Source organism: Sapajus apella, unplaced genomic scaffold, assembly GCF_009761245.1.
Source record: "Sapajus apella isolate SASKATOON/1434 unplaced genomic scaffold, GSC_monkey_1.0 scaffold2, whole genome shotgun sequence".
NCBI classification, from domain to species: domain Eukaryota; kingdom Metazoa; phylum Chordata; class Mammalia; order Primates; family Cebidae; genus Sapajus; species Sapajus apella.
In genome coordinates this window covers 18,992,206-19,016,043 of record NW_022436942.1, presented here as the reverse complement: position 1 = coordinate 19,016,043, position 23,838 = coordinate 18,992,206, and the positions used below count along the sequence as shown (strand labels likewise).

The following is a 23,838-nucleotide window of genomic DNA, read 5'->3' as shown; positions in this document are numbered from 1 at the left end:
CCTCCTGGGTTCAGGCAATTCTCCTGCCTCAACCTCCTGAGTAGCTGAGATTACAGGCACGCGCCACCATGCCCAGCTAATGTTTTGTATTTTTAGTAGAGATGGGGTTTCACCATGTTGACCAGGATGGTCTCGATCTCTTGACCTCGTGATCCACCTGCCTCAGCCTCCCGAAGTGCTGGGATTATAGGCTTGAGCCACCGTGCCCGGCAGTATTTGTTTAAGTTTAATTTCTGTCTGTCCTCACTAAGATAAGCTCTGGGAAGGCGTGGAAAATGTTTGTCTTGTTTTCTGCTGTATTCACAGCTCCAGGAACAGTGCTTGGCTCAAATTATTCATTGAATGAATGGAATGAATGATAAGCCTAATGTCACCTTTCTTTACTAACCCAGAAGATTAGTTGTGTTCCTTCAGCACTTCATATCCAAGCATCCACATTCCTATATACCTACAAGCATCCACATGCGTACATAATCCATTATAGCACGTAGTTCATTGTATTTGAGTTATTCCTTTGGGTGTTGGTATCTTCAGTAGGCCAAGAACTGAGGTCAAGACTGCATAGCTTCCTCATACCTGGTGAACATATGCCCTGTGCCAAGCACTGGTAGAAACTGGGGACAAGAAGGTAGATGAGACCTAGACCTGCTCTTAGGAGACATGTTAAATGAACAGCCACAAGAAGCAGGATAAATGCCACGGGCAGTGAAGTGCAGCCCACAGGGGAACATGCAGTGAACAGGGTCCAGGGTAAAAAGGAGGCCTCTTGGGAAAAGTACCTTTGAACCGACATCGGAGGATGAGGAGTTAGACTAGCAGATGGAGAGGACGGGTGAGGGGAAGAAGAGGGCATTCCATATGGAAGGTGCAGTAAGTACAAAAGGCCTGGAGACAAGCGGCAATGGCCTATCCAGGAACTGACAGATATTCACAGGGACTGAGGGTATAATTGTGGAAGGGGAGTGTAGGAGATGAGTCTGGGCAGTTGGTAGGGGACAGGTCACAGGTCACGAAGGGCTCTGTAGCTATGATGAGGAATTTAGATAATCCAAGAGACAATGGGGGAGGCAATGAGGTTTTTGAAGCAGAATGATGACATATTCAGGTTTGGATTTGAAGGCCCACTCTAGCTAGAGAATAGCAAAAATTGAGAGCTCACTCAGGCAGCTGCAGTAGTCCAGGTGTGAAATAAAGGTGCCCAGGGATGAAAAAATGTGAATATTTGGAGAGAGATTTAGGGGGCAAGATCAATAGAGTAAGAAGGAGGCAAGAATGATTCCCAGGCTTCTGGTTTGTGCAGTTGGATAGACGGTGATTCGTGTTACTGATGCAGGTATAATGGGAAGAGGAGTAGGTGCGGTGAAGGAAAATGGTGAGTCTAGCTTTGAATATGATTTTAGTGGCTGCTAGGCATTCAAGTAGAGATTTCCAAGGAGGCTGTGGATCCCTGGGTCTGGAGTTCAGCAGAGAGATCTGAATTGAACCCAGAGGTGGGGCGTTAAAGAAACTTTGTCTCAAAGAAACAGTAATGAGAAAAGTGGGACAGAACTTCAAGGAAGCCATCATTGAGAGCATGGGAAGAAGAGGGTTTTGCCAGAAGAAGGGGCCAGAGAGGAGGCTATGGTGACATGGAAATGAGGAAGGACGTATCTCAAGGGGAAGCTGGTCCATGGTTTTGGCTGTGCCTGAACCTTCAAAGAAGAGAATTAAAAACTGCTTGTAGGCAATCATAGTCATTATTGTTTTTATAAAGGTAAAACATGTACATGGAAATAAAAAATTCAGACAGTAGAAAAGAGAGCCAGATAAGTCCTCTACTTCCAGGCACCGCGACCAGTCCTTTGGTTGGACTTAATAATAGAGGTCATTGGTGATCTTTGCTGGGCTAATTACAGCAGAGTGGTGAAGATGAGATTTGAGAAAAGTGATGAAAAAGTAGAAATCAGCTGGGCGTGATGGCTCATGCCCATAATCCCAGCACTTTGGGAGGCCGAGGTGGACAAATCACTTGAGGTCAGGAGTTTGAGAACAGCCTGGCCAATATGTTGAAACCCCATCTTTACTAAAAATACAAAATTAGCTGGGTGTGGTGGTGGGTGCCTGTAATGTCAGCTAATCGGGAGGCTGAGGCAGGAGAATTACTTGAACCCAGGAGGCAGAGGTTGCAGTGAGCCGAGATGGTACCATTGCAGTCCAGTCTGGGTGACAGAGTGAGACTGTCTCAAAAAAAAAAAAGGAAGAGAAAAAGTGGAAATCTTTGAAGAAGTTTGGATATTTGGATATAAAGGGGAGATAAAAGGTGAGCATTAGTGAGAGGTGCTGGGGGGTTGAGCAAGGGGGCACTCCATGGTTGGTGTGTGTTTTAAGATGGAATAGACGGGAACATGTTGAAGACTGTTGGGTGGGTGTTAGCGGAGAGGAGGAGAGGGAGGTCAAGGTACAGTAGAAAGAATGAGAAAAGAATGTGGACAGGACTGGGATGCAGAACCTGGGAGAGTAGTTTGCCTCAAAAGGAAGGTCTAGGGTAGTAGACCAACTGGATCCCTATCTCGGTTCTTATAAATTAAGATTCTAGAGATATCAAAGATTTTTTAAGTTATAAAACATACAATTGGCTAGGCGCAGTGGCTCATGCCTGTAATCCCAGCACTTTGGGAGGATGAGGCAGGCGGATTTCACGAGACCATCCTGGCTAACACGGTGAAACCGTGTCTCTACTAAAAATAAAAAAATTAGCGGGGCGTGGTGGCACATGCCAGTAATCCCAGCTACTTGGGAGGCTGAGGCAGGAAAATCCCTTAACCCAGAAGGCAGAGGTTGCAGTGAGCTGAGATCATGCCACTGCACTCCAGCCTGGGCAATAGGGTGAGATTCTGTCTCAAAAAAAAGAAAAAAAAAAGTACAATTACACAAAAGAATGTCATAGAGACCCATAAAGTCACTGCCAAGTTAAACAGATGTTAATGTTTTGCCTGATTTGGTTCAGACCTCTGGTTTAAAAAAAGGAATAAAATGCTTATGATAATAACTAAAGCCCACCTTTGTATTTAGTTACTCTCCCTCCTCTCCAGAAACAACCACAACCCTCACTATGCTTGCTTTGTATTTTTATTACTGATACATTATCATAGACAATAGACAGTGTCTTGTGTTTTAAAATTATACATCAGGAATATCAACTTGTTTTGTTTTTTTGTTTTTTTTTTTTTAATTAATCAGTGTGTTTGTCATTCCATGGCATGACATAGAGCTCTGGTTTATTTATTTATTTTTTTTTTTTGAGATGGAGTCTCGCTCTGTCGCCCAGGCTAGAGTGCAGTGGCATGATCTGGGCTCACTGCAGCCTCTGCCTCCTGGGTTCAAGCGATTCTGCTGCCTCAGCCTCCTGACTGGCTGGGACTATAGGCACCTGCCACCATGCCCAGATAATTTTTAAATTTTTACTAGGGATGGGGTTTCACCATGTTGGCCCGGCCAACATGGTAAACTCCTGACCTCAAGTGATCCACCTGCCTTGGCCTCCCAAACTGCTGGGATTACAGGTGTGAGCCACGATGCCTGGCCTGGTTGAGTGATTTTAATGCCTATATTGTGTTTCATTGCTTACTTACCCATTCCTCTATTGATAAACAGTTGGGTTTCAACTGTAGTGCCCTCATACAGAGTACTGCAATGTAGGTCTCATTGTGAGTGTACTAGAATTTCTCCAGGGAAATATCTAGAAAGTAGAATTGCTGGGCTACAGGAGTGCATGTTATTGGAAAATTCAATTTTTTTAATTATGGAAAAAATATGTAACCTAAAAGTTATCATTCTAACAGTCTTTAAGTGTATAATTCAGTGGAGACATTACAATGTTCTATCACCATCACTACTATTTCCAAAACTTTTTCATCCCAAACAAAAATAACTCCTCTTTCTTCCTCTCCCAGACTCTGTTCTACTTTCTGTCTGTATAAGTTTCCTGTTCTAGGTACTTCACATGAGTGGAATCATACAAGATTTGTCCTTTTGTGTTTGGCTTATTTCACTTAGCGTGGTGTTTTCAGGGTTCATCCACATTGTAGCATATATCGGAATTTTATTCTTTTTTATGGCTTAATCATGTTCCATTGTCTGTATATACACATTTTGTTTACCTATATGTCTGTCAGTGGATGAATACTTGGATTGTTTTCATCTTTGGGTTATTGTGAATAATGCTGTGATTGATGAACATTGATGTATAAGTATCTGAGTCCTGTTTTCAGTTCTTTTGGGTCTGTACCTAGGAGTAAAATGTGCCTTATGGTAATTCTAGGTTTAGTTTTTTTGAGGAACTGCCGAACTGTTTTCCACAGCAGCTGCATCATTTTACATTCCTAGTAGCAGTGCACAGGGTTCCAGTTTCTCCACACTATTTCTATCACTTTTATCCTTTTTTTTTTTTTTCCAGTAATAGCCATCTTAATGGTTTTGAGGTAGTATCTCATAGTGGTTTTTGATTTGCATTTCCCTAATAACTAATGATGTTGAACATCTTTTCATGTGCTGACCGTTTGTTATCTTTTTTGGAGAAATGACTATTCAAATCCTCTGCCCATTTTTGAATTGAGTTGGTTTTGTTGGTGAGTTGTGAGAGTTCTCTATGTAATATATCCAGGATATTAATCCCTTATCAGATCTGTGATTTATAAATATTTTCTCCCATCCTGCAGTTGCCTTTTCACTATCTTGGCAGTGTCCTTTGGTGCATAAAAGCTTTTTTTTTTTTTTTGAGACGGAGTTTCTCTCTTGTTACCCAGGCTGGAGTGCAATGGCGCGATCTCGGCTCACCGCAACCTCCACCTCCTGGGTTCAGGCAATTCTCCTGCCTCAGCCTCCTGAGTAGCTGGGATTACAGGCACGTGCCACCATGCCCAGCTAATTTTTTGTAGTTTTAGTAGAGATGGGGTTTCACCATGTTGACCAGGATGGTCTCGATCTCTTGACCTCGTGATCCACCCGCCTTGGCCTCCCAAAGTGCTGGGATTACAGGCTTGAGCCACCGTGCCCGGCCCGCATAAAAGCTTTTAATTTTGATTTCTAAGAGTTTTATGGCTTTAGCTCTTAAATTTAGGACTTTGATTCATTTGAGGATAATTTTTTTTTTTCCTAAGAGATGTGGGTCTTGTTAAATTGCCCAGGCTAGCCTCAACTCCTGGGCTCAAGAGAGCTGCATACTTCAGCCTCTGAGTAGCCAGGATTATAGGGGTATGCCACTGTGCCCAGCTGCTAATTTTGAGTTAATTTTTTTATATGGTATAATTTTTGAATATGGTCCAGCTTCATTGTTTTGAATGTGGATATCCAGTTTTCCTGGAATCATTTGTTGAAAAGACTGTCTTTTCCCCATGAAATATTCTTGGTATCCTTACCAAAAATCAATTGACCATATACGTGAGGGTTTATTTCTGGCCTCTGTATTCTATGCCATTGGTATATATGTTTGTCTTTATGCCAATATCACACTGTTTTGATTATAGTAGCTTTGTATTAAGATGTAAATCAGGAAATGTGAGTCCTCTGACTTTGTTCTTTTTTTAAGATTGTTATGGGTATTTGGGATCCCTGGAGATTCCATGTGAATTTTAAGATTTTTTTTCTATAAAAAACACCATTGGATGCCTTTCATTTCTTTTTCATTCCTAATCACTCTAAAACTTCCAATACTATGTTGAATAGAAGTGAAAAGAATGGCCATCTTTGTCTTCTTCCTAATCTTAAAAAGCTTTTAATGTTTCACTGTTAAGCATGATGACAGCAAGAGAGAGAGCGGGGATGTGTCACATACTTTTTTCTTTTCTTTTCTTTTTTTTTTTGAAATAATCTCATTCTATTACCCAGGCTCGAGTGCAGTGGTGTGATCTCAACTCACTGCAACCGCTGCTGCCCATGTTCAAGCAATCATCCTGCCTTGCCTCCCAAGTAGCTGGGATTACAGGTGCCTGTGACTGCGCCCAGCTAACTTTTGTATTTTAGTAGAGATGGGGTTTCACCATGTTGGCCAGGCTAGTTTTGAACTCCTGACTTCATGATCTACCCTCCTTGGCCTCCCAAAGTGCTGGGATTACAGGCGTGAGCCACTGCGCCCCACCACACATTCATTATTTTATCTTTATTATTTCCTTCCTTCTCCTTTCTTTGTGTTATTCTGATCTCTTTTTTTCTAACTTCTTAGATTTTTTTAACATTTAAAAAATTCTGGCCAGGCATGGTAGCTCATGCCCTGAAATCCTAGCATTTTGGGAGGCCAAGGTGGGAGGATCACTTGAGGCTAGGAGTTTCAGACCAGCCTAGGCAACACAGTGAGACCCTTTCTCTATGAAAAAAAAAATTAGCCAGGTGTGGTAGCATGTACCTGTGGTCCCAGCTACTTGGGAGGCTGAGTTGGGAGGATCTCTTCAATCCAGGGGGTCAAGGCTGCAGTGAGTTATGAATACACCACTGCACTCCAGCCTTGGTGACAGAGCAAGACATCATCTCAAAACAAATTTTTTAATAAAAAATTGTATATTAAGTTTTCTGAATAGGCATCACATACACATAACTCAAATATAGAAATGCTTAAAAGGTATACAGAGAAAAGTATTAACACATCTTGTCCCTCGTTAGCCTCTTCTCATCCTTAAACAAGAGTAACCATTGTTAATTTATTTATATACTCTGATATTTTTTCTTTTTTTTCTCTTCATAAATACTTTTCAAACAGATGATTGTTTTTAAATGTACATATAAGCATATATATTTGCACTCTTTCCAAATCAATGTATAAAAACCTTACTTGGGCCAGGTGTGGTGGCTCATGCTTGTAATCCTAGCACTTTGGGAAGTGGAGGCAGGAGGATCACTTGAGGCCAGTAGTTTGAGACCAGCCTGGCCAATGTAGTGAGATCTCATCTCTACAAAAAGAAAATTTAGGGAGGTGTGGTAATGTGTTCCTGTGGTCCCAGCTGCTCAGGAGGCTGATAAGGGAGGATCTTTTCAGCCCAGGAAGTCAAGTTTGCAGTGAGCTGTTGTCATACCATTGCACTCTAGCCTGGGCATCAGAGTGACCCTCTGTCTCAAAAAAAAAAAAAAAAGGCATCCTTATTCCCGTATATAGTTTCTGTTATTGTGTTATATAGCTATACCATTGTTTATCTAAATAGTTCCCTGTTGATGGACATTTAGCTTGTTTTAAATCTTTTTTTTTGAGACAGAGTCTCACTCTGTCACCAGGCTGGAGTGCAGTGGCATGATCTCGGCTCACTGCAACCTCCGCCTTCTGGGTTCAAGGGATTCTCATCCCTCAGCCTCCCGAGTAGCTGGGATTGCAGACATGCGCCACCACACGTAGCTAATTTTTGTATTTTTAGTAGAGATGGAGTTTCACGATGTTGGCCAGGATGGTCTTAATCTCCTGACCTTGTGTTTCGCCTGCCTCTGCCTCCCAAAGTGTTGAGATTACAGGCGTGAGCCACCGCGCCCAGCCTTAAATCTTTTATTAACACACAAGTGTTACAGTGAATAATCTTGTACTTACAGAGTATATGCAGATTAAGTTCCTGGAAGTAGGTTTGTGTAATTTGCTATGTACTGCCAAATTGCTCTGGTTAGGTAAATTACTTTCCCTCCAACAATGTATGGGAATGCTGATTTCCCTATAGTCATGCCAACCCAGTATATTTTTAAACTTTTAGATTTTGGCCAGTCATCAGCTAGGCATCAGATAAAGAATGATTATTTAGCGTAGTTTTAATTTGCATTTCTCTTAAGAAAAAAATGTATAATTTTACTCATTTAAGGGCTGTTTATCTCTCTTCCCTTTTTTTTTCTTTCAGCTTTCCAAATTCTTTGCTTGTTTTCCTAAGATCTTGTTGGTCTTTTTCTTGTCAATTTATAAGAACTCTTTATATAGTAGAGAGATTATCCTTTTGCCTGTGATATGAGTTGCAAATATTCTTGTAACTTCTTCAGCAAAATGCTTACCTCACTAATTTTCAGTCTGTCTTCTTTCTTAATTATACATCTGAAGCTCTACATTTCACTCCGAGTACTATTTCGGTTGCATCCCTCAAGTTTTAATATGTGGTGTTTCCATTTTCATTATGGTTTCTACATGCTTCCGAACTTATTTAGAATTATGCCTAATATATTGCTTAACAAATGTGTTTTGCTTTGCTGTTTTTATATGATTGCTATTGGCTTCTAATTTTATGCCATTGTTTCAATGATTCTTTCGGTGATTGTTGAGACTTCCTTTTTGATGAATTTTTTAAAATGCTATGTTGTTGCTTAAAAGCATGTCTTTTCTCCATTTAAGCAGCTCAAGATGCTAATAGTATTGTTCAGGTTTTTTACAATTTTATGTTGAGTTGACTAGTGATTATGGAAAGAACTGCATTAATATTCCCACTGTGATGGTGGATTTGGCAATTTTGTTAATTTTTTCTTTACATGTTTTGAGACTATGTTTAATTTTGAAATTAAATACTTTACTGGTTTTCTAATGTTGAACCAACTTTGCATTCCTGAAATGAACCCAATGTGGTCATATATATTATCCTTGACTATCCCTTTTTTCTTTTTTTAATTAACTTTTTTGAGACAGAGTCTTACTCTGTCACCCAGACTGGAGTGCAGTGGTGTGATCTTGGCTCACTGCAACCTCTGCCTCCCAGGTTCAGGAGATTCTCATGCTTCAGTCTCCTGAGTAGCTGGAATTACAGGCATGTGCCACATGCCCAGCCAATTTTTGTATTTTTAGCAGAGATAGGGTTTCGCCATGTTGGGCAAGCTGGTCTCGAACTCCTGACCTCAAGTGATCCACCTGCCTTTGCCTCCCAAAGTGCTGGGATTACAGACGTGAGCCACCCGCACCTGGCTGTGGGTAGATTTTTAACTACTGATTCATTTTTTGAAGTAGTTTTAGAAATATTCAAAGTTTTCTATTTCTGCTTGGGTCAGTTTTGGTAAGTTTTCTTTTTAGGAGTTTGTTCATTTCATCTGACTTTTCAGATTTATTGGCATAAAGTTCATTATATTCTTCTATCTTTTTAATCTCTGTGGCATCTGTAATTAGGTTCCTGTTTTCATTCCTCATGGGTTATTTTTTGCGTCACTCATTTGTTATTGGTCAGTCAAATCAGAGGTTAGACAGTTTTATTACACTTTTCAAAGAACCAACTGTTAAGCTTCTCTATTGTATTTGTTTTCTATTAATTTCTACTCTAATCTTCCTTCTTTTTCTTGCCTCTACTTTTTTGGATATATTTTGCTGTTTATTCAACTTCTTGAAATGAATGCCTAGTTCATTCATTTTTAGCATTTCCTCTTTTATATCTCATAAATTTGTCTCCAACTACTTATATATCTCTCACAAGTTTTTAATGGCTATTCTAAATTCCTTATCTAATTATTAAATAGATAATGCTTTCCCATGATATAAAACCCAGAAAGTATTATTTAAAAGGTATGTAATGAAATATTTCCTGGCTAGGTGCGGTGGCTCACACCTATAACCCCAGCACTTTGGAAGGCACAGGTGGGTGGATCACCTGAGGTCAGATGTTCAAGATCAGCCTAGCCACTGTGGGAAATCCTGTCTGTACTAAAATTACAAAAAAATTAGCCAGATGTGGTAGCACGCACCTGTAGTTTCAGCTACTTGGGAGGCTGAGGCAGGAGAATCGCTTGAACCCAGGAGGCAGAGACTGCAGTGAGCAGAGATCATTCCACTGCACTCCAGCCTAGGCAACAGAGCAAGACTCTATCAGAAAGAAAGAAAGAAAAAGAGAGAGAGAGAGAGAGAGGAAGGAAGAAAGGGAGGGAGAGAGGGAGGGAAATAAAGAAAAGAAAGGAAGGAAGGAAGGAGGAAAGAAAGAAAAGAAAAAGAAAGGAAGAGAAAAGAAAGAAATATTTCCCTCCCATACTTGTCTCTCGTCTGCTCATTTCCCATTCTCTTCCTGCTGTCCCTGCTCCAGCCCCACAGGTTATCCCTGCTCTTAGTTTTGCATGTATCCTTCCAACCTTTTTTTGTGTGATTACAAACAATTATGAATGGAGATTCTTATTTCCTTTCCCCTTTATTTATAAACAATATATACTAAATTAAACACACTGTTCCATACCTTGCTTTTATTTCCTTTGACAGTAAATCTTAGAGACCTTTCAATGGCAGTACATCTTTTTTGTTTTTGTAGATGCATAAAATTCCATTGTGTGTTCCATCATTTTGTCACCATTACTCTACTGATTAAAATAGTCCCCCCATTCTTTTGTTATCCCAAATGATTATTATTGTACATATATGCATGTGTAAATATATCTTATCTATAACTGGGCCGGGCATGGTGGCTAATGCCTTTAATCCCAACACTTTGAGAGGCTAAAGAGGGAGGAGGGCTTGAGCCCAGGAGTTTGAGACCAGCCTGGGCAACAAAGCAAGACTCTGCATCTATTAAAAAAGAAAAAAAATAAAGTAAGAAAAAAAGTATAATTGCCAGGTACAAGTTATGTATATTTAAAGATTGTCTTTTTCAAAATGACTTATTACAGAAACTTAAAAACATGTATAAACCCCCTAGAAAGGTATATCTGTGGTTCCCTGTCTTGGGATACATAAGATGGTATTCCTGTTCTCTATTTCATTTATTTTTGTTTTAATCTGTATTCTTTCCCTCTGGTGGCTCTTGGTTTAGTGTGTTCTTCTTTTTCTAGTTTCTTAAAGTAGAAGGGTCAAGATTTCGTTTTTAAAAAATTGATGTTTATAGCTATGAATTTTCCTCTAAGCACTACTTCAGCTGCATCCTGTAAGTTTGGATATGTTATGTCTTCATTTTTATTCATTTTTGAGGTATTTTGTAGTTTTCTTTTGTGTTTTTTCATTTAACTTATTGGTTGCTTATGAATATATTGTTTAATTTCTACATATTTCTGAATTTCAAAATTTTTTTTTCCTTATTCATTTCTAATTTTATTTCGTTGTGGTCAGAGAACACACTTTGTGTGACTTAAATTCTTAATTCTTTGAACATATTTATTAACGTAATGGCTACAAGCTGGGCATGGTGGCCCACGCCTATAATCCCAGCACTTTGGGAGACCGAGGTGGGCAGATCACCTGAGGCCAGGAGTTCAAGACGAGCCTGGCCAACATGGTGAAACCCTATCTCTACTACAAATACAAAAATTATCTGGGCATGGTGGTGGGTGCCCATAATTCCAGCTACTTGGGAGGCTAAGGCAAGATAATCACTTGAACCTGGGAGGTGGAGGCTAAGCCAAGACTGTGCCACTGCAGTCCAGCCTGGGCAACGGGAGCCAGACTTTGTCTCAAATATACATACATATATTTGTATATTTGTATATTACATATATATAATATATAAATTTTATATATATATATATGTATGTATATATGCAGGCTACTTTTGTTGTTGTTGTTGTTGTTGAGATGGAGTTTCACTCTTATTGCCCAGCTGGAGTACAATGGTGCGATCTTGGCTCACTACAACCTCCGCCTCCTGAGTTCAAACAATTCTCCCGCCTCAGCCTCCCTCATAGCTGGGATCACAGGCATGTGCCACCACACCAGACTAATTTTTTATATTTTTAGTAGAGATGGGGTTTCTCCATGTTGTTCAGGCTGATCTTGAACTCCTAATCTCAGGTGATCCACCCACCTCAGCCTCCCAAAGTGCCAGGATTATAGGTGTGAGCCACTGTACCTAGCTAAAATACCTACTTTTAAGTGTTTGTGAGATCCAACATCTGGGCCCTCTCACAGGTCGTTTCTTTTACCTGTATATTTTTCCTATATATGTGTCATACTGTAATGTTTCTGCATGTTTTGTAATGGTTTTGTTGAAAACCAGACATTTTAGATAGTATGTTTTAGTGACTACAGTTAGAAATACCTGCCCTCCACCCCATGGTTTTTGTTTGTTCATTTGTTCAGTGACTTGGCGGAACTACATGAGTGCAGTCTCTTTCCCTCACCACATGAAGCCTCTAATGTCTCCTCAGAGAGCACAGTCTTGGCCCTGCACACAGTCACACTAGATGACAGTGGTTTCAGCAGGCTCTTTTTGACTGTTTCTTTTGTGAATTTGTTACGCCATCGGCCTCTCTTAGCATCACCCACAGCTGTTGGGCTCCACTCATTGCCAACTAATCGCTTTATTGTTTTTGACTTGTGGAGCATAAGTTGTTCCACAGTCTAGTCCAATTAATTGTGGGCCACTTCGTAGGGCCAGTTTTTGAGGCTAATATGTAGGTTTGTTCTGACTCCAGGACAGCTCTGTTGCTTTTTCCCTGGTTCTGTTAAACTAGGTGTCCCAAGGTTTAGCCTGTTGCTATCATGGAGCAACCAGCCTCCTTTTAATTGCCTCCCACCAAAATCTCTACATTTCTGAAAGTGCCTGTAGGCTTGAATTTCCCCATACTCTGTTTCACATTAAGTCAGTCCTTTGGAGAATGTTTTGGAGCTCTGCGTTCTTACGGACTGCCTCTCCCGCTACGCAAAATCCTCAAGGCCCTGCTCTGAAGTTGGGGTCAGAAACAATGGCTTGCTTCTCTTGAAAGGACATTCCTGCTTTATGAGCAGGGAGCTAGGCAGGGATGACAGCCTGTGCTCTCCCAGTTTGCGTCTCCTTTTGTGAAACCTCCACTCTCTGAGCAAGCTTCAGTGAGGCCAATCAGGGCCCTGGTATTCTTGTTCCACTATACTTGAGGGAAAGCCTCTGCCCTGTGAGTGGGTCTGGGTGGAGGAAGGGAGCCCTTGATCTTGTGACCACTTTTTTAGGAATTTAGTTACTGTACCCTGCCTCTCTGGTAAAATACCATATACTATATCTCATGACTGGATGTTCAGGGAATAAGAAGGGCCCTCCTGCTCCCCCACCCGACCTTTTTTTTTTTTTAAACTACGCTCACCTGCTAGAGTGGAGCTTTTGTCAAACTGAGCTGTGAGGTGGGGTTTGGGGCATAGAGTGAGGGAGCAGGTCATGGCTCAAGTGCTGCAAATTCTCACTATTCAAGATTTAGTAGCTGGGCATGGCGCACACACCTGTAATCCCAGCACTTTGGGTGGCTGAGGTGGGAGGATTGCTTGAGCCCAGGAGTTTGAGAAAGCCTGGACCACATATCAGGACCCTGTCACTACAAAAAATTTTAAAAATTAGTCAGATACGGTGGGACACACATGTAATCCCAGTTTGGGAGGCTGAAGTGGGAAGATTGCTTGAACCTAGGAGGTTAAGGCTACAGTGAGCCATGATCATGCCACTGCACTCCAGCCTGGGTGACACAGCTAGACCCTGTCTCAAAAAAAAGAAAAAAAAAAGGTTTCGTAGATTTTCTTGAATAAACATTTCTTTATTTGTTGTATGTCCTTAGGAAAATTTCCAAAGAGTTTAAATGCTTTGTGTTTTAAAATTTTCATCAGTTATGGAGTTTCCCTGAGGAGTGAGTCTGCAAAGTCCCTCATGCTGCCATTTCAGAAGTAGGACCGCTCCTACTTTCAGTGTGTTTTTGAGACAAGGTCTTGTTCTCCACACAGGTCAGAGTGCAGTGGCATGATCATAGCTCACTGTAACTTTGAACTCCTGGACTTAAGGGACCTTCCTGCCTCAGTCTCCCAAGTAGCTGAGACTACAGGTGCACACCACCACACCTGGCTAAGTTTTAAATTTTTTGTAGAGATGAGGTCTCACTATGTTGCCAAGTCTAGTCTTGAATTCTTGGCATCAACCCATCCTCCTGCCTTGGCTTCCCAAAGTGTTGGTATTACAGGTGAGAGCCACCAGCCTCTCTTATTTTAATAGTTACATTAGAAATTAGAATATTACATGCTTAATTTATCAAAGGCCAGTCAATATCTTTACCCTGTTTCTGAATGATATAAGAATCTAAGCTTGAGTCAGGTGAATTGCTTGAACCAGGCAGGTGGAGGTTGCAGTGAGCTGAGATCATGCCACTGCACTCCAGCCTAGGCGACAGAGTGAGACTCCATCTCAAAAAATAAAGTAATAATAATAAAAAAAAAATCTTAGAATCGCTTGAAGTTTTTTACCATATTCACATATTTTAAAATATATATATATATACAGAAATATATATTTATATTTTTATATATTTTATAAAATAATACTGGCCGGGTGTGGTGGATCACACCTATAATCCCAGCACTTTGGGAGGCTGAGGCAGTGGATCACCTGAGATCAGGAGTTCAAGACCACCTGGGCCGACAGGGTGAAAGCTCATCTCTACAAAATTACAAAAATTAGTCAGGCATGATGGTGGGTACCTGTAATCCCAGCTAACTGGGAGGCTGAGGCAGGAGAATCGCTTGAACCTGGGAGGCAGAGTTTGCAGCGAGCTGAGATCACCCCATTGCACTCCAGCCTGGGTGACAGAGCAAGACTCCATCTCAAATAATAACAATAATAATACATATATAAAGCAAATATAAGTAAATATATATATATACATATATATACACACACATACCATATTTATACAAAGCAAGAATATAAAACACAAATTGGTTACCTACAGTTAAGCTGCCTGAGTTCAGTTCCTGTTTTTACCACGTAAAAGCTGGTCAGCCTGAACAATTGCCTTAACTGCATCATACCTGTTACTTGAGGCACAAAGTTGAGATATCAATACCCCCTCACTGGGTTTTTGTGATAATTACATGAGCCAATTTATGTAAAGTGCCGTATGCACAGTATATGCACAGTGCTTGACAGATAATCGGTGCTTAGTAAAAGACACCTGCTCTAAGAACTAAAGCATGTTATTGGTGGTGATTACAGTATATTTGCCCTTTCTGTCCTGACAGTTCCTCTGTGACGAGGGTGCAGGTATTTCTGGGGACTATATCGATCGTGTGGATGAGCCCTTGTCCTGCTCTTATGTGCTGACGGTTCGCACTCCTCGGCTCTGCCCCCACCCTCTCCTCCGGCCCCCACCCAGTGCTGCACCCCAGGCCATTCGCTGTCACCCTTCCCTGCAGCCTGAGGAGTACATGGCCTACATTCAGAGGCAAGCTGGTGAGTAGAGAAGGAGAGGAAGGGGCGATGCGGGGGCAGGAGGTGGCAAAAGACCAAGTATTGAATAGCCAGAGGAATGTGTTCCTGGCCTGCTTGCATGCTATTTCTTGGTAGACTCAAAGCAGTATGGAGATAAAATCATAGAGGAGCTGCAAGACCTGGGTCCCCAAGTGTGGAGTGAGACCAAGTCTGGGGTGGTACCCCAAAAGATGGCAGGTAGGACCATGTTTGACCTGTTCCATGAAACTCGCTTCCATTTCTTCTTCCCCCTGATCTTATTGTCCTGACTGACTGGTGGGGTGGGGTGGAAGAGTACCAGGGGCCCTCATCCCTTAGTGATAGAGGAGGGGAAGGTACCCCATTCCTATTTGCTCCCTTCCATCTCACCCTCCTGTCAGATTGATCTCTTCTTGTTCTCTGTACCCCAGGTGCCAGCCCGACCAAGGATGACAGTAAGGACTCAGATTTCTGGAAGATGCTTCATGAGCCAGAGGACCAGGCCCCAGGAGGGGAGGAGGTGCAGGCTGAGGTGAGACCAGCTGCCTCAGAGGAACGGGATGGGGAGGCGGAGGGTTACTGCAGCTGGGGTCATTGTGAGGTGACCTACATCTACCTAGGGATGCAAGGATATCCCCAGAACCTTTGCCTTCATAGTAGGGAGGGCATGAACAGGCTTTCATACTTGACTCTGTCCTTTTCTCCTTGTCAGGAGCATGATCCAAGCCCTGAGGCAGCAGATTCAGCTCCAGGCACTCCCAGTGGTGAGTGAACCCTCCATGTCTCCTTTACTGGATGTATTTTAGGATTGGCCGGAGTATGGGTGGAGGGGAGAGCTAAGCACTAGGAGGGAGGCTGGGCAGCCAGACCAGCAGCAAATTCATTTTTTTTTTTTTTTTGAGATAGAGTCTTGCTCTGTTGTGCAGGCTGGAGTACAGTGATGCAATCTCAGCTCACTGCAACCTCTGCCTCCCGAGTTCAAGTGATTCTCCTGGCCTCAGCCTCCTGAGTAGCTGGGATTACAGGTGTGCACCACCATGCCTGGATAATTTTTGTATTTTTAGTAGAGACGGGGTGTCACTATATAGGCCAGGCTAGTCTTGAACTCATAACCTCGTGATCTGCCCACCTCAGCCTCCCAAAGTGCTGGGATTACAGGCATGAGCCACTGTGCCCAGCCAGCAAATTCATTTTTACAGGAGTTAATACTCTGTAGACAGCACTGCCATTTTAGCAAGGTAGCAGAACACAGTAGCTCCACCGCTTGGTGACTTTGTAATTCACTTAACCTCAATTTTCTTACCCATAAAATGTGGGTAATAACCCCTACCTTAGAGGGTTGCATGGGCTTAAATGAGAATGCATCCATAATTCATAGTAGAATGCCTGGAACTGAATAAACTAAATGGTTAATATTTGTGGAAAGAGCAGAAGGGCTCCAGGGAAGACAAGCCCTTAGCCCCAGAATCTCCTCTGTAGTCCTAAAAACTGGACTAACGGCCAGAAGGGTCTCAGAAGTGCATGGAAGAGTGGGGACTTAGCAGCTTGTTAGCATCCATCTCTCCTACCTGAGAGTCCATCTTAGGACGGTGCTCTCTGCAGACGAATGTTTGCCCTTGTCTTGCTATCAAACAGGTAGAGGCAGGGACCATGTCTCTCATTACCTCTCCTTAGGAATCAAAAGAGAATTTAGGAGTACAGTGGCGCACACCTGTAATCCTGGTTACTTGGAAGGCTGATGCAGGAAGACTATTTGAGCCCAGGAGTTCAAGATCAGCTTGGGCAACGTAGTGACACCCCATGTTGAAAAAGAGCCAGGTGCAGTGGCTCACGCCTATAATCCCAGCACTTTGGGAGACTGAGGCGGATGGATTACCTGAGGTCAAGAGTTCGAGACAAGCCTGGTCAACATGGTGAAATCCCATCTCTACTAAAAATACAAAAATTAAGTCGGGTATGGTGGCTCATGCCTATAATCCCAGCACTTTGGGAGGCCGAGGTGGGCGGATCATGAGGTCAGGAGTTCAGGACCAGCGTGGCCAATATGGTGAGACACCCTGTCTCTACTAAAATTTCAAATATTAGCCAGGCATGGTGACACGCTACTCAGGAGGCTGAGGCAGAAGAATCGCTTAAACCCAGGAAGCAGAGGTTGCAGTGACCTGAGATCACACCATTGCACTCCAGCCTGAGCAACAGAGCAAGACTCCATCTCAAAAACAAAAAACAAAAAAACACAAAAATTAGCCGGTCTTGGTGGTGGGCGCCTGTAATCCAGCTACTTGGGAGGTTGAGGCAGGAGAATCACTGGAACCTGGGAGGTGGAGGTTTGCAGTGAGCCAAGATTGCATCATTGCACTCCAGCCCGGGAGACAGTGCAAGACTCCATCTCAAAAAAAAAAAAAAAAAAAAAAAAAAAAAGAGAATTTAAGCACAGCAGAACAGGGTCATGATTATTATTCTTTCATCTCAGATTTTCAGAACAATGTGCAGGTCAAAGTCATTCGAAGCCCTGCGGATTTGATTCGATTCATAGAGGAGCTGAAAGGTGGAACAAAAAAGGTATAGGCCGTGCTCAGGGGATGGATAGAACCCACCTCCCAACTGGGAGCATTTGAAAAACTACCCTGACCTGAGCCTCAACTCCTGGGTCCCCAAGTACCACACACCTGCTACTGTTTGTGTGTACCCCACCATGTGTCTCTGCTGAAACCCCAACTGTCTACCTCTTTCTCCCCACTCCCTACCCACCCAGGGGAAGCCAAACATAGGCCAAGAGCAGCCTGCGGATGATGCTGCAGAAGTCCCTCTGAGGGAACCAGAGGAAAAGGAAAAGGGTGACCCAGAACAGCAGAGTGAGGTAGAAGAAGAGGAGGATGAGGATGAGGATGAGGATGAAGATGAGGATGAACGGCAGTTACTGGGAGAATTTGAGAAGGAACTGGAAGGGATCCTGCTTCCGTCAGACCGAGACCGTCTCCGCTCGGAGGTGAAGGCTGGCATGGAGCGGGAGCTGGACAACATCATCCAGGAGGCAAGCCCAGCTCTTCCTCCCCTTACTTCCACAGCCGCCTGGTCCTGTGGGGTAGAACAGGCTGATGGGCTAAAAGAAACAGAGGGCACAGCAACCAGGGAAAGGACTGGGCACTCGAAAATGGTAGCTGTTTCTCTAATTAATCAGGACTGGTGGGGAAGGGGGACCAGAGAGAGGGACAAGACTTAAATATCAGACTCTCTGGCTGGGCGCAGTGGCTCACACCTGTAATCCCAAATCCTCAGGAGGCTGAGGCCTGTAATCCCAGCTCGCTTGAACCCGGGAGGCAGAGGTTGCAGTGAGCCAAGATTGTGCCACTGCACTCCAGCCTGGGCGACAAGAACAAAACTGCGTCTCAAGCTAGCAGACTCTCCTACAGAGCCTGGCACACTGGCCACCTCCATGCCACAGACCCTTGAATCTTTATCTTCTCTTGGGTATTCCAGGCAGAGAAGGAGCTGGACCCAGACGGGCTGAAGAAGGAGTCAGAGCGGGATCGGGCAATGCTGGCTCTGACATCCACTCTCAACAAACTCATCAAAAGACTGGAGGAAAAGCAGAGTCCAGAGCTGGTGAAGAAGCATAGGAAAAAGAGGGTTGTCCCCAAAAAGCCTCCCCCATCACCCCAACCTACAGGTGAGAGCAGTCAGACAAGAAAGAGTAGCCCAGTCCACTGTTTTCATCCCTCAGCTGGTCTTGTTCTTCCAGGGGACCCTGTTCCTTCCCTTCTGAGGGTGTTCATTCTCTCCCCTCTTTCTGGAACGCTGTCCTCACTTGCGCCTTCTTCCCACCACCATCATCCCCTTGCATGCTTACCTCCTATTCATCCCTCTGGGAAGCAGCTTTTAGAGCATGTCTGCTTGTTTTCTGGTTTGCTCCTGCACGGCCAGTGCCTAGCACACTGCCTGGCACACACTGAATGATCAGTAGATAGTAACTGAATGCTTGTGAGTCTATATGCTGAAAACCACACATCTGTGAAGGATGCAGCCTGTCAACATTTAGGACTTTGCACCAAGCGAGGTCCTAGCTGTCAGGGTATGAATAGGAGAGCCCAGCTGCGCATGAGTCAATAGCCCGGATAGACTAAATTATTTCTTCTTGCATCCCCTCGTGTCCATTTCATAGGGTCCTATGGGTATGGACATCAGATATTCCAAATGGAATGTTCAGTTTCAAACCTTCCATCCCATTCTCTCTGTAAACATTAAGTCCCAACATATGGAGGAAGAAACCGCACTTTTCCAACCTGCTTCTTCAAACGAAACTTAATTGGTGCAGGTGGCCTAATTTTGGCTTCAGAAAACATTTGTTTTCCTATAGGTGATGGGCAGAATTATTGGGTAGGGTGGGAAGATGGAAGGCTGCAATTGATGGAGGGATCTCTACCGGATGAATTGGATGGGGGAGGCACACAGTTTTTGGAGCCCTGGCTCGTATACATGTTGAGATGGAATAGCTGCCAAAGCCAACTGATGTCTTAGGGGGAGGTGACCCCCACACCCTAACCCTGGAGTCATGCCTCTGCTTTGTGTTTCCCTGTGTGTCTCCCCCTCTAAGAGGAGGATCCTGAGCACAGAGTCCGGGTCCGGGTCACCAAGCTCCGTCTCGGAGGCCCTAATCAGGATCTGACAGTCCTCGAGATGAAACGGGAAAACCCACAGCTGAAACAAATCGAGGGGCTGGTGAAGGAGCTGCTGGAGAGGGAGGGACTCACAGCTGCAGGTGGGCCCTGGAGGGCGGCTGGACCCAGCGCTGTCGGAAGGGCGAGCTGCCGGAAGCGGAGGGGCTGGGACCAGCGGGGCAGGGGGCCTGCCCTGAGGCTCCTAGCCATCTTCTCCTCTCACTGCATACTGCTCCTTTCCAGGGAAAATTGAGATCAAAATTGTCCGCCCATGGGCTGAAGGGACTGAAGAGGGTGCACGTTGGCTGACTGATGAGGACACGAGAAACCTCAAGGAGATCTTCTTCAATATCTTGGTGAGAGGCTTCTACCCCCAGTCCTGGCTTCCAGCCCTCGCGTCCCCAGCCCACCTGGAGTGGAGGCACAGGCCTGTCCCAGCCAAGCTGTTGCTGAGTTCTTTTCCTGATCTATAAGATGAGGCTAGGGTTCCAGTGGCTCCGAGCACTGCCACTCAGGGAGAGCCCCTCAGGACATGAGTGTTCTCACTCCCTGCCTTTCCCCAGCCGCCTGGCCCTGGACTTCCCTGGGCTCAACAGCCAGCAGCTCCAGCCCACCTCTACCCTCTCCCACCAGGTGCCGGGAGCCGAAGAAGCCCAGAAAGAACGCCAGCGGCAGAAAGAGCTGGAGAGCAATTACCGCCGGGTGTGGGGCTCTCAAGGTGGGGAGGGCACAGGGGACATGGATGAATTTGACTTCTGAGACCAACACTGCACTTGACCCTCCACGGAATCCAGAGTCTTCCTGGACTGGCCTGCCTCCTCCCCACCTCCCCACCCTGGTACCCCTGAGGGCCAAACAGCAGAGTGGAGCTGAGCTGTGGACCTCTCGGGTGACTCTGTGGGTGTGGGGGCCCTGGGTGAATGCTGTTGCCCCTGCTGGCAGCCACCTTGAGACCTCACCGGGCCTGTGATGTTTGCTCTCCTGGGCTTTCCCTCAATCCGCTTCCTCTCCTCTGTGGCTTTTCCTGTTATTGTCCCCTAATGATAGGATATTCCCTGCCCCATCCCTGGAGATTCGGTAGGATCTTTGGAGTGGAGTGGGGTAGAGAGAGCAAGGAGGGCAGGGCACTGAGCAGGCACCGAGCAAGCAGGCCCCCGCCTGCCCCTAGTACTGTTGGGAGTCGCTTTACCCCCTTCTATTGAATTGCCTTGGGATTTCATTCTCCTTTTCCCTGCCCACCCTGTCCCATACCATTTGTCCTTCTGAGTTGAGGAGCCTTCACCTCTGTTGCTGAGAAAATGGGAGAATGCTGCCCATCACCTCCAGCACAATCCCAGTGAAAAAGGTGTGAAGCACCTACCATGTTCTTGAACAATCAGGTTTCTAAATAAAGAACTGGACCATCAATCCATCAACCTTTTTTGTGGGGTGGGGGCTCCAGCAGGGAGGAGGCTCAGTGCTCTTTTCAGATCATGCTCTTTTTCTGTTCTTTGCTCCCCACTCCCCGGGTACTATAAACGGGGCTGGGGTATGCAGGATAAGACCAGGGCAGCTAAATGAAGCCTGGCCTGGGAAGGATTCAAAGAAACACTTGCCATACTGCCGTCTTCCTTTTCTCATCTGTCCGTTTCTGTTTCTTCCCTTCTTTTACACCAAGTCTTTCCCTATCCTCTACCCCTTTATACCCTGAAAGCCAAAATGTACACCACAGAGTTACCCATCAGGGATCTTCCTTCTGCTGCAGTCTCTCCTGCAGCATGCTCCAGATTCCATTTGCCACCCACACCCCTACCCACCTGTCCTTTCAACATTTCCCAAAAAGACCTCCACCTTTGGTGATACCCAGAGAGGGCTGCCACCCACACATGCCAGTTTCTTAGTATGCCAAGGGTACATGGGCCTGGTGTCTCCTGCTCTTCCTCACTACTAAGTGCAGCTGTGGGTCCTCCCATGTGCCTTCTCCCAGTGTGGAGGACTCTGATTTTTCTTTTTTTTGGTTGAGACAGAGTCTCGCTCTGTTTGCCCAGGCTGGAGTGCAGCGGCGCGATCTTGGCTCACTGCAACCTCTGCCTCCCAGGTTCAAGCAATTTGCTGTCTCAGCCTCCCGAGTAGCTGGGATTACGGGTGCCTGCCACCATGGCCGGCTAATTTTTGTATTTTTAGTAGCGATGAGGTTTCACCATATTGGCCAGGCTTGAAATCTTGACCTCATGATCCACCCACCTCAGCCTCCCAAAGTGCTGGGATTACAGGCGTGAGACACTGTGCCCAGCCTTGATATTTTTTTTTGAGACAAGAATCTTCTCTGCTCCCCAGAGTGAAGTGCAGTGGCCCAATCTCAGCTCACTGCAACCTCTGCATCCTGGGTTCAAGCAGTTCTGCCTCAGCCTCCCAAGTAGCTAGGATTACAGGCACAGGCCACCGTGCTCTACTAATTTTAAGTGCAGAGGACTCTGAAAGCAGAGTCCTCTACTCCCTGTCTCTGAGGCGAATGGCCGTTCTGCTGAAGGCTCCCCTGAGGCTCACAGGATAAGAAAACGGATAGAGGGGCCGGGTGCGGTGGCTCAGGCCTGTAATCCCAGCACTTTGAGAGGCCAAGGCGCGCGAATCACGAAGTCAGGAGTTCGAGACCAGCCTGGCCAACATGGTGAAACCCAGTCTGTACTAAAAATACAAAATATTAGCCAGGCGTGGTGGTGTGCCCCTGTAATCTCAGGTACTTGGGAGGCTTGAGGCAGGAGAATCACGTGAACCCAAGAGGTGGAGGTTGCAGTGAGCCAGCATCACGACACTGCACTCCAGCCTGGGCAACAGGGTGAGACTCCATCTCAAAAAAAAAAAAAAAAAAAAGAAGGGATAGAGGGCCCAGAACTCCCATGTGTGTATAAGTGATGACTGAAGGATTCAACTGTTGAAAGAAGCTCTTGCTGAACGTGGACTCGTGTTCACTGTGCATGCTATGCTTACGTCGTTTTGTTTTGATGTGTAAATAAACTTACAAAACCCTGCTTCCCTTGGTCCATCTGCGCCCCCTGCAGGAGGGATGCTCCAGCTGGCCAAGAGCCTAGACACTGCCTTAAGGACAGCTGCAGTCAATGCTGTGCCCAGACATCACCCCTCATCTCACCAGTGTGGGGCCTTGAACAAGTCACTTAACTTTCTAAATGCTGTTTCCTCATTGGTAAATTGTGGACAACAGTACTGGATTTTTAAGGTAGTTGTAAGGATTGAATGAGATAGTATATGTCATGCTCTTAGCACAGAACCTGGCCCAAAGTAAGTGCTCACTAACTTTCTATAATTATAAGCCATCTGCTGAGTTCTGAAGAGACTGGGTTACTTGGAGGCAAGAGTCTCAGAAGGAATCCCCAAAGCTGATCAGAAGCTCAGAATGGGAAGGGACTGGGGCAGGAGGGCTAAACTTGGATTTGCTGGGGATGGAGTCTCAGCATTGCCAGAAAGCAGAGCTCTGGAAATCTCACTCTATTAATCATTTTGTACTTTGAATCAAAATTCCTTTTTCCTTTCCTTTGGCTTTTGGCAGCACTCCCATGGTGAAGGTCAGTATGCCCCAGCTGTGCTAAGACAAACAAAAGGAGGGGAGAGGGGTGTGGCAGATGGCAGCCAGCAGGGCTGCAGGGAGGGCTGGCAGACGGCAACAGGGCATCCTACATGGCAGGGCATCCAGGCAAGGCAGCCCAGGGCGAGCTGTTAAGGGGGCACGGGTACAAAGGGGCAGCAGCTCTCCACCCACCCAGGAAGTCCCCTTCTGGACTCTTATTTTGTCATAACCTAGAGAGCTAGATATTTTGTGATTCCATCCACTATTGCCCTTTACATCTCCCCCACAAGACCAAAGATACTCCCCAGTAAGAAAAGAAGCAAGTGGATTACTTGGTGTTGGGATTTGCTATGAGGTTTGCTGACACCTTGACCATTTTTCATTGGCTGGAAATTAAAGGAACTCCCCACTGGCTGTGATTTCCTTTGCAGGCAATTTCATTTTCTCCAGGGTCATTATTTCCTCCCCATATTCTCTCACACTCCCAAACTTCTGAGGAAGGGAGCAAACTTTGGCCATGAGGAAGGAGTGGAGCTGAAGTAAGAGTGTCCAGGGTCTTGTA

The 23,838-nt window shown here is 44.9% G+C and overlaps 1 protein-coding gene across 3 annotated transcripts in view; it reads left to right on the top strand.

The window, feature by feature from the left end:
* Window positions 1–21,121, top strand: part of OS9 (OS9 endoplasmic reticulum lectin) — a 25,650-nt gene extending 4,529 nt beyond the window's left edge. For 2 of the 3 annotated variants that reach the window (XM_032289254.1, XM_032289261.1), the window contains exons 6-15: window positions 14,849–15,059; window positions 15,174–15,275; window positions 15,488–15,588; window positions 15,769–15,820; window positions 17,530–17,618; window positions 17,812–18,090; window positions 18,537–18,726; window positions 19,651–19,815; window positions 19,958–20,070; window positions 20,348–21,121. In XM_032289254.1, the coding sequence (XP_032145145.1) occupies window positions 14,849–15,059; window positions 15,174–15,275; window positions 15,488–15,588; window positions 15,769–15,820; window positions 17,530–17,618; window positions 17,812–18,090; window positions 18,537–18,726; window positions 19,651–19,815; window positions 19,958–20,070; window positions 20,348–20,473 (1,428 nt within the window). In that variant the 3' untranslated portion in view covers window positions 20,474–21,121. The remainder of the gene's footprint in view (window positions 1–14,848; window positions 15,060–15,173; window positions 15,276–15,487; window positions 15,589–15,768; window positions 15,821–17,529; window positions 17,619–17,811; window positions 18,091–18,536; window positions 18,727–19,650; window positions 19,816–19,957; window positions 20,071–20,347) is intronic. The other variant, XM_032289268.1, reaches the window with a different exon arrangement.
* The last annotated feature ends 2,717 nt before the right edge of the window (window positions 21,122–23,838 follow it).